This window comes from Pyrus communis, chromosome 15 (genome assembly GCF_041283825.1).
Source record: "Pyrus communis isolate YQ-2024b chromosome 15, ASM4128382v1, whole genome shotgun sequence".
Taxonomy (NCBI): domain Eukaryota; kingdom Viridiplantae; phylum Streptophyta; class Magnoliopsida; order Rosales; family Rosaceae; genus Pyrus; species Pyrus communis.
Window position 1 is genome coordinate 37,210,668 of NC_142579.1, and position 14,188 is coordinate 37,224,855.

Here is a 14,188-nt window from a genome sequence, read left to right on the forward strand (position 1 = left end):
TCAATGAGGAATTTCTATCGTCTATTTATCTTTATGTTAAAGGAAATTTAGGTCAATAGAGATGATTTTTTAAATAAATATGATCTTGTAGTTTGTTCATATCTGATAATGTTTTTGTAATAAAAACAGTTTTCACTTGAAAAAAGTCAAAATTAAACAACTCAACGAATTTTTACTTGTATAAAAATGAAAATTACTCATCTCTTTCAAACACGAAATGTTACATATCCTAATAACAATCTATGTTTTTAGAGATCTAAAAGCCCCATATTTTTATTAGTAGCAAAAATATATAATTACTAAAAAAACCCAATTAGCATATGCGTAGGCGTATACCATGAGCTAATATTATGTTTGTAAATTCAAAGTAACACATGAAAGTAATAGCCATTAAGTAGGGTTGTTTTGAAATTACCGTTTTCTTTCTATTTTTTTTTTTGGCAAATTTCTTTCTAATTAATTAATTTAATATTTTGAGATTTTACTTTAAAAAAAAAAAAAAACAATTTTTGGTGTCATGAATTAGTTGACAGTTATATTCATTTTCGTTTTTTTTTATTTTTGGTACCAAAAGGGTATTTAATATTTGTAGTCGGAAGAAATCAAACTCGAACTAAAAAAAACACTGGAAAAACTGTCGCTGTGAGAGTTTCGTTGGCCGTGATTGCATGCTCCCATGGCGGCCTCCAAGCTCGCGATTCTCTCAATCTTTCTTGCCCTTATTTTCTCCCAGATTCGGGCTGACGCTTCAGTCCCGGCGGAGGAAGACGAGCCAGTGAAGCTCCCCCGATCGGACGGCCCTGATTCGGCCGCTCTGAAGATCGAGTTGGATCAGCTCAGGGCTAAGATCCACTCCCTAGGTTCGTTTCTATCGTCTTCTGCGAATTATAGGGTTTATTGGACGAAATTTGTGATTTTTCAAGTGTTTGTGGGGTCGATTTTTTCCCTCGGTTTTCTCGCCATCCAAACAGATTTTACTGAAGTTAGAGATCCTTTGTTTTTTCACTTGGGAAGTGTTTTAATTTCTTTCCATTTATAATTTTGCGTTTCTGTTTTGGAATCCAAGTAATACTGCCAATTAGCTGACTCTGGTGCTTACTTGTAAAGCTTTGAGTTTTCAGTTTTTATAATTTTAATCAGAGAAATAAAGATGCTTAATTGTTTAGTTACTTTGTGAGTAGAAACAACATCGATGTTAGTTAAATTTCAATTTCGAGCATTTTAAAGTGTTTTTGAGTGCTGTTTGGGTTTTCCTGGCTGACGGTTTGTGTTTCTTTAATGTTCAAGAATTCGACGTCGGTGAGAAGATTAAGGAACTAAAAAAGAAGAATGAGCTTATAGAAGAGAAGGAGAAAGTAATCCAAGAGAACTCGGATAGCATTTCTTCGTTGCAGAGTGAAATTGATTCTCTCCAGGTTAGGCACATTTGCATGAAATGCCAGAAAACCAATTACCCAATCTGTTTTTTGAATGACGGTTTGTTTATCTGCACATTGATTTCTATCTATGTTTCTTCTGTATATTAGAAAAAAGGGTCATTAGATGCTGAGCTTGGGAAGGCTCATGCACGTGCCGGTGAACTAGAGAAAAAGGTTAGATACGATGAAATGGACTATTTTACTCTGTGAAAACCACTACATTCTTGTTGCCGAAAAAAGAGAATACCACTGAATTTTCATTTCATTCTCCTATGCAGGTTAATGAACTTAAAAAGGAATTGCAATCGCAACGTAAGGAGAAAGAGGGCTTGGAAGCCCGGGCGAATGAAGCTGAGAAGAAGATCGATGTTTTGCTTTTAAAAATAGAGAATGTGAGTTGTTTTTGTAGCTGAATGTGCTCATAGTGAAAGTCCTTAGTGATTCTGATTATAAGAACAGAACATTGTTTTGGATTGGATTTAAGAGTTAATTAAAGAATGATAGTGAGGGAAGATGAAAGGATACTAAAAGTTGTCTTATTTAACTCAACTCTGTCAATCGATCACTGTTTTGTTTGGGTATGTATTTTTGTGATTTTGTAGATATTGTCAATTCGTTTCATGTCCCTTTTGTGATGAGTCCTTTGTTAATTTCCCCAGAAATAAGTTTGTTGATGTATATGTCTTTTGTATAGAATGTACGCTGTTGGTGGGCAAAACAATGTTAGTTTACATCCTTCTTTGGCACCAATGTAGACACAATTGGGATGCTGTAGTGCTTTTTGTATTATTATCCTGACTTCTATATAATGCTGAACAAAAAAGTTTACTTCCTTTTTCTTTCATATCATTTTATAGTATTTGTAATGCTACTTCAAATTTGCTTAATGTTATCCCGTGGGGATAGTAGAATGATGTTTGATGATCTTCATACAGATTGAGAAGACTAATGATGAGCAGAAGACCAAAATCCTTAAAACCGAGCTTGCTCTTAAAGTGGCTGAGGTAATTTTTAAGTCTCTGCGGAAACACATTTTTCTAGATGGGGTTGGTGCTTATGCTCAGTATATTTTTTAAAATTTGTCTTCAGGAGGAAATGTTGAAAGCAAAGTTTGAAGCTACTCTAAAAGCAAAAGAGTTAAATGAGGTACTAAGTTGCATGAATTCTCTCGCTCATTATAACTCTCTCCCAATGTTTGTCTATATTCTTTCTGAGGTAATTGTAAATTGAGAAAAATCAGTTAAGTGAGTTTCTTAAGAACATAGAATTTGAAGGTTTTGTTTAAGCGTGTCATAGAATTAAGGTTCGTTAAAGTTAATTTTGCAATTGTCTTCAGTAATTTAGATAACTCATCCATCAATGGTTCAGTTGGAATCTGAAAGTGATGCGAAAGCTTGGTTTGCTTTTTTTATTTTTTTTTCTTTTCAATTCGCACATATCCTTTTTTTTTTTTTTTTTTTCTTTTTCTTCTTCTTCTTCTTCTTCTTCTTTTTTTCTGTTCTCTATATATCATATGGTTTCACACATCTTTCCCTTGTGTTATAACTTATATATGATATTCAAAGTAGTGTGGTGATTAGATTTTGATTGCGGTCCTTAAAGAATATTTTGTTTTTTCTTTTGAACCAGGTGCATGGTGCATGGATTCCACCATGGCTTGCTGCACATTTTATGCAGTGTCAGGTAAACTGAGTGCATTTTACTGTCGTAAAGAAAAGTTAATTTTTTCAAGGAATTGAAGTCATTATCAACTTGCAGTCCTTTGTAGAGACACGCTGGAATGTGCATGGAAAACCTGCAGTGGATATTGCTATTCAGAAGGTATTACAATTAATTGCTGTATGGTCCTTCAAATTTACTGAGTATTATTATCCTTTAATAACTGACGAGGTCCTTCAAATTTGTTCAGGCTCTGGAGAAAAAAGCCCAGGCTGAAAAGTGGGCTGAACCCCATGTGGAAACATTAAAAACTGTAAGCTAGGTTAATTTATTTTATTTTCAATTTCCACGTTTGTGTAACAATGTAGAATTTTGCATCATTACAACCTGAAATTGATGGTGTTGCTGTTTCCGACGTCTCTAGCTATAAAATCGTTCCAGGTTGTTAATAATTTTGGGCAGGATACAGTCACACACATGCGTGCTAATATGTATACATGTATGTTAGTATGCATGAATGTATGTATGGATGCTAGTATGTTCTCCTATTCTGTTGTGGTTTACGCCTTGTTTATAAGAAATGGTTTGCCTTTCTCACTAAACTTTATTATCCCCCCTTTTCATGTCTGTTCTATTGAAGAAATGGATCCCGGCAATCAAGGAACAATGGGAGGTGGTGAAGGATACTGTTGAACCTCATGTGAAATCGTTAAGTACAAAAACTTTTGAAGTTTATGAGGTTTCAAAGACTACACTAGCTCCACACGTTATAAAAGCACAAGAAGTTGTTGATCCTTATTTTCAGGTATGTATATTTTCATATATACATACATTCATTAGGCAAAGAATTTGGTCCATTCATGTTGCCTGCATGCATCCTACAACTGTATTTTTGGGTGACAGGAAGCAAAAAAGTTCAGCAAGCCATATGTTGATCAGGTGGCCACTGTGGCAAAACCTCATGTCGATAAGGTTCGAGTAGTATTGAAGCCTTATACAAAAAAGGCAGTTATTGCCTACGAGAAGTTTCTCAAATCTGCAACAGCATACCATCATCAGGTATCAGCATCAATTTGCAATAATCTCCGTTCATTATGCTACTATTAGATGCAAATTATTTCAAGGGTTGATTGCTGCAAGTTTGTTTATTATTCCTTCTCTTTCCATTTACTTTTTCTTCTCCATTTCATGATGATAATTAACATTTAATCATCAACTGCTTTGACCAATCACTTCATTGCGACATAAGGTGACATATATGTTTTATCTGCTATCTTATAGTGACAACGTTGAACAGTCTTCAGTTCATGTGTTATTTGCTGTTGAAGACTGTTACTGCATGTTGCGCATGAATTACGTTTTCTTTTTTATTCCTTTTGGTGTTCTTGCCATGGTGGATGCGTAGCTGAAGCCATTCAGCGAACCAGCTGTAGTAGTTTATTAAATTTTGTAATCAATATTTCTTCAAGGTTCAAGGGACAGTAAAAGATTTGCTGAAGAGGCATGAACTGACAAGACCTCTTGCTACAAAGGAGTTGGAGTGGTTTGCGGTACGTGCAGTGTAATGAAATCAATCTTCTTGCATTTCTTTCTTTGTTCTGTTTTTTTTCTTTTTCTTTGAATGTTATGTTTGATCGCCTTATTTAGTCGCAATTGAAATGTTGCAGGCCTCGGCTTTGTTGGCCCTGCCCATTATCATTCTGTTCAGAATTTTCTCCTCACTTTTCAGGTTAGTTACTTATGCGTGCTTAGGCATGCACATCGCTTTCTCTAAATGAAAAGTAGTCCAACATATTTCTGTTTGCTGATTACGACTTTGTGCGTCATTATGCAGTACAAAGACTAAAAAACCTGTTCAAGGTACCAACGCTACACGTCGTAAGGCTAAAAGGGGCCATCCAGAGAAGTAAGCTGCTACTGGCTTTGTTCTCATGTCCTTTTTCCGTGCATGATTGAATCGTCTGTGTACAACTTTAGAAACTGTGATACACGGGTTTAGACGAAAGATCAGTCTAGGAGTTGTTGCTGTGTAGTGTGGGCAGTTTTTACTTATGTTGTTGAAAGGTGTATTTTAGTTTATTTTTTATTCTTACAAATTCACAGCCCAAAGGATTGTCATTTTTTCTTTTGAACTTTGAAGCGCCGTGGAGAATCAATATTTTAGCGAAGATGACCGGTTTATGTGGTTAATAAAGCTGTTGAATGTTAATGATGGTGGTTAATCTGTGTGAGCACCTTGTAGTGTACGTGACGGTGGTTAATGGTTTCCTTAACGTTACTCCTTTCGCCCCCAATGGCACGGGTCGGCTAGCCTTACAGGATGGCCGATGCGTGCGTTGGTTGTGACGGAGACTAATAATCGAAACGGTGATGTTCCTGCACCAAGTGAACTTGCTTAATAATGGACGACTGTTTTGTGACGAACTACCCTCAACGCTTTGTCGATATGTGTTTTTTTCTTTTGCCTGTTGTTCCCTCCGCTCGCTAGTTAGCCTAATTTGAACTTTTAGCTAACAAAACTTCCCATTGCATGTCTCAGAGATTTCCTGACCATGAATCCAGCCCGACCGTTTTTCAATCTGACGGCCAAAATAATAATATAATTTATTTAGTTTTTATCTTATCCATCCTCCAACCTCATCTCAAACTCTATGAATACCTACCTGTTTATTTGATAATTTACGAAGTCATTTATTTTTGGGTAGATTCAGTAATCTAATTTTGTCATTTATTATTAAGAATAGTCCACTTTTTAAAGATAGGTCCAAATTGACTTTTATCTTTTTGTTAAGTTTGTGATCAAACAGAAAATTTTAAAAACAAAGAAAAAGATTTTTTTTTAAAAACCCAAGTAGGGTCAGTGTTTAAAACTTTAAAATATTGGTATCGGTGAAAATATCGATAGGCAGATTTGTGGAAATATCAACGGATATATCGTATATTGTATATTGATGTTGATATTGATTGCATTCAATGGAAATGATGAAAATTTAAAATTACTTTTTAGGGAATGTCATATGAAGCCACAACATCGTACGAAACAAGAATTAATGATTAGATAATGTGTAAACAATAAGTATGTGATATGTGAGAAGAAGAACTTCCCTATAATGACAAGTAATAAAATAAAGCATTTCACTAGAAAGAATAAATTATATATAACTTCATTGAATTTTCGTCATAAAAGCAACACATGTTTTATCTAATACCATAAGAAAGAAATTAAAAAATAAAGAATGCATAGATTCATGGATATTTCCTACAAACTTTTTGCAAACTGTCTGCAAACATTGGATATTTCCTAAAAGTATAAAAAATATAGAGGAAATTGACTGATTTCCATATCGTTCCTTGAATTTTTGTATATTTCCGTGGAAATATTGAGCATATCCAGGATATTTCAAACATTCAGTAGGGTAACTGTGGGTGGTTAGTAAGTTCATTATTTTTAATATGTTTTAATGAAAAAAAAAAAAAAAAAACAACAACAACAACAACTAAAGTAAGTAATATTGGAAAAGAAAAAAAAATACAATATCAAATAACAAAATAAATAATAAAATAAAAAAGAACCAATTGTCACACACGTAGTCTTATGGCAAAAGGCTAGGAAGAATTAAATCCCTTCAAGCATGTTGCATTTAGTCTTTTTACTTATTTAGTATACATATATCATAGATTTCTTCATCGATTATCTACCCACCTCACAGATAAATTGTTTTTTAGCTACCTATATTATAGATATTTTTCTATACTTGTAATCTACCTCTCCAAAATTAGTTGTACTCAATTCTATGTTAAATATATTTTGCTGAAAAAATTTGTAGTTTTCTTATAATATAGGTATGTTACAATTAGAATCAATTTAAAAAATAAATTGAATTTTTAGACATGGATCTAACTACCCCTTAATTTTTTACTCTCACTAACAAAGTTGCTTCAATATTTTTCGATCTCGTTTTAATGAAGTCAAACTGAAGTGGTCTTTTAAACTTGGTTGAAATTTGAGTTTTTTAGGTTAAATTTTCACAAAATTAAATTAAGATAGCCTATACTAAATTTAACTAAAAAGTTACGTTTAAAACAAAAGTTAAAATGTATAAAATTGGAGTCTTAAGACTCGTTTAGAAATGTTTTTAAAACGACTGAAAACACTTTTGATGAACAATGACGGAGTTAGGATCTTAGGAATTGAGGGGCCTCACATAAATGTTAAACAAAATAAACTAATTAGAGAGTAGAATGCATGCTTGGAGTTGTGAGCTAATTAACTTTTTTTAGGTGCTAAATGTTTTATTTATTTATTTATTATTGTTATATTTAATGTTGAAATTAACATTCCAATATCAAGTCAATATAGAAAGTAATTAATAAAAAATTAAAGAGAATTTAGAGAAATTAACCTTCTAATATCAAGTCAATGAAAAATGCTAGGAAAACCATGTTTTTAGACTATATATTGGAGACCATATGATGTGGTGGTTGATGATTGAATTTCTTCTTTAATAATTTAAAAGAATAGTCCATCCATTAACTGCCAAAATGTGATTTAAGTAGATTGTCTCTCTAGTATCACACCAATTCAATATCGAATGGATTGGGAATTTTAGAACAAAAAAATGAGAAGAATGGATTTAAATTTTGAATAATAAAATATATGAAATTTTAAAAATTTAGTAGAAAGGGGAAGAAAAGCTCAAGTTTATAATTCTTCGATTGGATAATGTGAAAACAATATTTTTTGATAAAAGTAAATCAAACTTTAGATTTTAATTTTAGGATCAATTGATTTGCTTATAAAATAAGATGTTAAATTTAATTTGAGATGAGTCCCATTGGAATTGAAAAGAAAAAGTGTGACATCCTACATCACCAAGGGGAGTGATCCTTAAATGTATATTCCCATTTCTACCCAGCACGAGGTCTTTTGGGAGCTCACTGGCTTTGGATTCCATCGGAACTCCGAAGTTAAGCGAGAAGGGGGCTAGAGCAATCCCATGATGGGTGACCTACTGGGAAGTTGCTCGTGAGTTCCCAAAAACAAAACCGTGAGGGAATGGTAAGCCTAAAGCGGACAATATCGTGCTACGGTGGTGGAGCGGGCCCGGGAAGTGATCCGTCCCGGGCCGGGATGTGACAATTTGGTATCAGAGCCTAACCCTGGTCGCGTGTGTGCCGACGAGGACGTCGGACCCCTAAGGGGGGTGGATTGTGACATCCCACATCATCTAGAGGAGTGATCCTTAAATGTATATTCCCATTTCTACCTAACACGAGGCCTTTTGGGAGCTCATTGGCTTCGGGTTCCATCGGAACTCCGAAGTTAAGCGAGAAGGGGGCTAGAGTAATCCCATGATGGGTGACCCACTGGGAAGTTGCTCGTGAGTTCCCAAAAACAAAACCGTGAGGGAATGGTAAGCCCAAAGCGGACAATATCGTACTACGGTGGTGAAGCGGGCCCGGGAAGTGATCCGTCCCGGACTGGGATGTGACAAAAAGAGAACTCTTGTTTTTAACTATTGGTGAATAAAATTTAAAAGTTTTTTTTTTTTTTTTTGTAAATTAAAATAATCATAATACTAAGTTTACCACACAAAAAGAAGTATAATACTAAATTATATAGAAAGATAGAAGAGTGAGGGTAGGCCAAGGTCTATGCTGGCCTATAGTGCCTCGGCCTATGTTGATGAAATTATTGATTTTGGGTTCCAAAATGGAAGAAGAACCGAATACATGTTTCTTGCAGGTCGTATTTTAAGTGTTATTTTAGGATTCATTTGAATTTTTACTAAAAATTGATTTGGAAAATATTTTATCAAAAGCGTTTTCAGTCATTTTAAAAATATTTCTAAATGAGTCTTTAGAGTTTGAAGAACAGGGAAAATTGTTCAAGTCCACGTGTATAGAGATGAACTGTGAAAATGAATGCAAAATACATTAATCCATGCACGTTATAGCATGTCCATCAAACTACTCCCTAGAGCAAAATTATTTGTATTCCCATATTAGAATACATCGATTGGTTACATCCACTGACAGAGCCAATGAAGGTTCATTGAAAAGTATTATACTTTTGATTATTTGACCTTATCTTCAGAGATATAACTCATGAATGAAATTTACCATTTGATTTTTTTTTCTTTATATTGTGTCAATGTCAATGATTAGCTAATAACCAACCCTAATTATACATTTTATGTCTAATCATGTCATATTAAAAATGTAGAAGTTAATATACATAACACATTTAAAATTGTCTTTAATGAGTTTCAAAGTATGATTTTATGTTATTATATAAGTTTTCATTTATTTCATTTTTCACTTTAAACTTATCAATATTTAACGTTCATCTCATGGTAGAATCTCTGGTTGCACCACCGGTAATAGCACATGACATTATTTTAGTAGAATATGGACACGACCCAATGACCACAAATTCTCTTTCTATATGCAACATAGATTTGGGTAATTGTGAATCATGTTGAAAAATAATCGTAGCATCAATTTGAGTAATTGTGAATCATGTTGAAATGTAATAATAAGCAACTCAAAAAAAGGATGTCAAATGTGTGTTAAGGCAAAACCAACTTGATAATTAAGCTTAATAATTGTTGAAAGACATTAAAATGACGGAAGTAGATTGAACAACCAAAGATGTAACGTTTCTGAACGAGAGTAGCCACTTGACTCTAATTCATAGGACTATAGTTGCTAGGTTCTTAGTTCTTGATTACCCTAACTGCGAAGGACATGTAAATCGATTTTATACCTAAAGCATAACAATAACTAATAATAATCAAGCTTGTCGCTAACTTAATTGGCCTTGAGAATACTAGATAGTTGATACTCTTAAGTAACCTAATAGGGAGGCCAGTAGTTATCAAGATCAACACAAGGCTCCATGTTCATAAACCTGTTTCCACTCCCACCATTTGCGTTGTTGTTGTTGTTCATGTCTATTGTTCCATATCCACCTTGATGATCTGGACCGTTCATCATGGCTGTATTAGTAATATCTTGCACTTGAGGATGATGATTCATAGATGGAGGGCCTTGATGATGCAGCTGTGGTGGTGGCATTGTCCTCAACATAGGCTGTGATGCTGGGCCACCAAGATTCAAGTTCAACCCAGATATTGTAAACCCTCCTCCTCCTCCAACACCACCACCTCCTCCACCAATTGGGTAATTGAACGGGGGTTGGATTGGTAGGTTAACGGTGCTACTTGATGATCCGCCGCCGCCTCCGCCGCCTCTTAAGACTCTTGAAATCTCTGCCATCTCAGCACTTGTCATGTAATTTCTGCCATAGGGGAACTGATGGTGGTTTGGATCACCTAGCTGCATTAGGGGTGATGGTACCATACTTGGACCTATTTCTAGGTTGTACGGATTGGCCGCTCTTGATTGGTTCGTTGGGTACTTTTTAATACCTGCACTCTTTTGGAAGACTCGACAAATCACCCACTCATCCTGCTAGTACAATAGTAATTTAGTCAAATCAGTTAAATTATTCATTATTTGATCCATAATATCAAATCTATATTCATGGAATAATATAGAGTGGAGGACATAAATCACAGGGGGCAAGAATATCTATATTCTTTTACTTTTGGTATAGATGTTTGAATGTTTTTTAGTATTCTTCGTTATATTTTTGCGTATCGTGTATTAGCAATTTATACTATTAATTTGATATGTTGTTAATTATATATGCTTTAGGGTTTTGTGGATATCTTATTGATATAAATATGAGCGAACTATTGAAAATATCGACAAATACTATGTGATCCTATAAATTGGAACATAATAGTTTTAAGGTTCATACTATTGGAAACTCTATCGTTAACTTCATGCAATGGGTCGACTTGGCTACTGTATTAGTCTTCTTAGTTGTTAGAATATTATATTCAAGGTACAAGTACTAGCTAGCTATTTGCAAAACCTGATATTATATAACTATTATATATGGACTATGGACGCTATGTCGTCTACGAACATCGTTTCACAAATCTTGCATGGAATCATGCTGTATATAAATGTAACTTGTGCTCAACTCAATGTGTTCATGTATTCACAAGTTTATCTCAGAGAGAGAGAGAGAGAGAGAGAGAGAGAGAGAGAGAGATTGGAAGTGTAATTTCAGTTTCACAAGTTCATCAGCCCTAGTCCTATTAATATCAAAGGTGATTTCCACTAATTATAAGATTACTTAAAATGGAACTAATTAGATCCTTAATTCAAATTCATACTTAGATGTTATTAATCAATTTAATTAGGTATACCTTGGATGTTCTAAAGCCGGATTTAGAATGAATCCGATATTCGTGCATGACCCAGTTGGATTTTTCACCACGAGGAGCTCGGCCTCTGTAGAAAACAAGGGTCTTTTTCATCCCAGCTAGCTCAGATGTGACACTGTTGAAGATCTCCTTGTCTTTCCCTGTGGTCTTCCAGTAACCTATGTTTGTTGCTCGGTTTGTTCTCACTCCCGTTGGGTACTTTCGATCTCGTAGGCTGAAGAAGTACCACTCCTTTTCTCCCATTTTCGCTTTTGCTACAATATTTGATCCAAGAAATTACAATTGTTCATCAACACTACTAAATTAGACAAGAAGCTAATTTGTCTATGCTAGCTGGTGAGAATATTGATATATGTGTGTGTGTGTGTGTGTGTGTATATATGGGAAATTTTTTTAATTATTTTCCATTATCAATGCTACAAGAAATGTTTTCAGAACAATATATCTTGTGAGTACAACTACTTTGAAGAATATATACTTCTGATCGAAGAAGAGTATATAGGATGAAACATGTAATTTTCATATGCAAAGTTCACGTGAGTGAAATACATTTTATGAAAAACTTGGTATAATTAAAAATTAATTAATAATATCAATAAGCAAAAGAAATTAAATCTAACAAAGAGCCGAGAAAAGTAAGCAAGATTTACCCACTAGCTACTGCTCTTAATGCTATTTCTCTGCACAAATCCGAATCCCACCCCACCCCCCCCCCCCCCCCCTTCCCGGCCCCTCAGATCATATTACACGTATAAAACTAAAAAAGATCTGATGATCGGTGAAAATATTTGGGGTTCTTTTAAAGGGTATATATATGCAAAGAACAAGCTGCTTGCAAAAACTACAAAACTATGGATATATAGAAATAGATCAAATTTGAGTATGTGACGGATGAACTGAAAACAAGGGTTAGATTGGAAAAACTATATATATGTGTACCAGGAAGTTCCCAGGGTTCGCATTTGTTGAGATCAACATCGGTGATCGCCCTTCCAGTAAAAGTGGCATCATTTATCTTGTTCATGAGATAGAAGGTGATAAGTTCTTCATCCGTAGGATGAAATCTGAAACCTGGTGGCAATTCCTCCTTTGGCTCTGCTGTCATGATGTGATGATCTTTCAAATTTCCTTTTTAGGGTTTTGCCCGGCTTGTCTGGCTTCTGCATATATCACAAAGACAATCATATGAGATCGATCGATCAAGAATTCAACTTGAATTACTCAATTTGAAACTTGCTAAGTTTGAAAAAGCTATCTAACTTTTCTTCAACTCCTAAAAATACTCAACAACATAAACCCTAGATGGGTACTTGTAGGAGCTAGTTAATTAATTAGCTAGCTCTTACAAACCAAAAGAGAAAAAGAAAAAGAAAAAAAACTAGCTATCTTCCTAGCATATATGGAAAGCGATATGTGCTCATGCATATTGATTAGATCTTGACACTTTTCAAAACCTTTTTGTTTTGGGGATAAAATAATATCAAGAGATCCGATGCACGAGGGGTACGATGGATGAGTGATGAAGGTGCAAGAGAGATCTAGAGACGGTGAGCCTAGCTAGGGCTTTTCTTGCTCAGCATGCACAAGAAATTTTGGAATTTAAACTTTCTAGTAGCTGGTGTGAAGAAAAGTAATTGGGGGCAAACTGTGTGTGTGAAGGTGAAGTTCCCACCTACTATGGGTCTTGAGATACAAGGTTGCCAGGTTTACGGCTTTTAATATTCTTAAAGATCATGGACGAAATCCTTGTTTTGGGATTATTACATGGTAGTCTACCTGCACCTCTGAAGTGTGAATTGACAGAAATGACCTTTGTAATTGATGACCCCGTGCGCATTCATTTTTGTTGGTTTTCAAGTATACATCCTACAGTTACTGAAGCTGGATCTTCCTTTTTGGTTATATATATGAAGTTTGAATTTGATTTTACAACTATATTCTTAGATATTTTTGGAAAAAAAATTTAGCTCAGATTGTGTGATATCACGAATACTTATGTACTTGCATGTACAGTATATACTGAAGGTTGGAGGGTTATTTTTGTAACTGTGATGGGATCGAAGCTTAGACGAAGAAGTTGAATAAGTGAATATATATATATATATATATATATATATATATATGCAGTGCAGTAAGATGCAAATGATAACGGATTAAATTATAATTATAAGTTACTGAGACTTGCTACATGCAAATAAGGCAAATCATGCAGAAGACCATTGTATACATATCCACTGCTTCACGTAAACTCCGTTCAAATTCAGACAGAAGCAGCCAGCGTGATGGCTAGGTCATATTTAGACATAGGGGTCCAATGTATGCCCTTCCATTTGAGTATGGCATGGCATGGCATGTGTCACTAACTAGGGCATGGCATGTGTCACTAAGTCGCCCCGAGACAATTAAATATGAGTTCACGTACTTGCTAAATTTTGTTTACAAAATGATTGTATGTTTGATGAGTTATTCAATTTTTATATCAATTTTTATCTCATTTGTTTCTGATATATAAGATGCTAACATGTACTTACAGCCCATATAATAGAAGCGTCTACCTGCAAAGCCGAATTGGAAAGACTCGGAGAGTCACATGCTTGAAGAGTACTGAAAAATAGGAGAGGAATAGGGTTTGAGGCACAAACCAGACTCAACCCCCTGGTTTCCCTTGCCCTCGGTTCCTGGTGTTTTTGGCTCTTTTATGTTAATTTATATCCATAATTCTAATTAGTTCTCATACAATATGCTTATTCTTTATCAGAAAAAGTTAGTGCAAATCTATACATACATACATACATACACACACACACA

The 14,188-nt window shown here is 34.6% G+C and overlaps 2 protein-coding genes across 6 annotated transcripts; one reads left to right on the forward strand and one right to left on the reverse strand.

Moving 5' to 3' along the window:
• Positions 1 to 553: 553 nt before the first annotated feature.
• LOC137743083 (uncharacterized) lies at positions 554 to 5,286 on the forward strand. Its single transcript, XM_068483000.2, has 14 exons — positions 554 to 860; positions 1,288 to 1,415; positions 1,527 to 1,592; positions 1,697 to 1,810; positions 2,354 to 2,422; positions 2,508 to 2,564; positions 3,048 to 3,101; positions 3,177 to 3,239; positions 3,328 to 3,390; positions 3,718 to 3,882; positions 3,981 to 4,136; positions 4,547 to 4,627; positions 4,745 to 4,806; positions 4,912 to 5,286. Exons 1-14 carry the CDS (start codon positions 677 to 679, stop codon positions 4,985 to 4,987), a joined length of 1,338 nt encoding a protein of 445 aa, XP_068339101.2. The 5' UTR covers positions 554 to 676; the 3' UTR covers positions 4,988 to 5,286.
• A 4,363-nt stretch (positions 5,287 to 9,649) lies between these two features.
• On the reverse strand, positions 9,650 to 13,061 carry LOC137715446 (NAC domain-containing protein 100). Of its 5 annotated transcripts, none has more exons than XM_068454792.2 (4): positions 12,835 to 13,061; positions 12,320 to 12,540; positions 11,363 to 11,634; positions 9,650 to 10,553 (listed from the first exon to the last, which is right to left on the reverse strand). In XM_068454792.2, the coding sequence occupies exons 2-4, from the start codon at positions 12,483 to 12,485 to the stop codon at positions 9,936 to 9,938; spliced, it is 1,056 nt and encodes a 351-aa protein (XP_068310893.2). In that variant the 5' UTR covers positions 12,486 to 12,540; positions 12,835 to 13,061; the 3' UTR covers positions 9,650 to 9,935. The 5 variants fall into 5 exon arrangements, with proteins under 5 accessions (XP_068310893.2, XP_088541328.1, XP_088541327.1 ...); XM_088685202.1 differs by having other exon boundaries at positions 9,650 to 10,550; positions 12,835 to 13,059; XM_088685201.1 differs by lacking the exon at positions 12,835 to 13,061 and adding an exon at positions 12,641 to 12,713.
• Between the last annotated feature and the right edge of the window lie 1,127 nt (positions 13,062 to 14,188).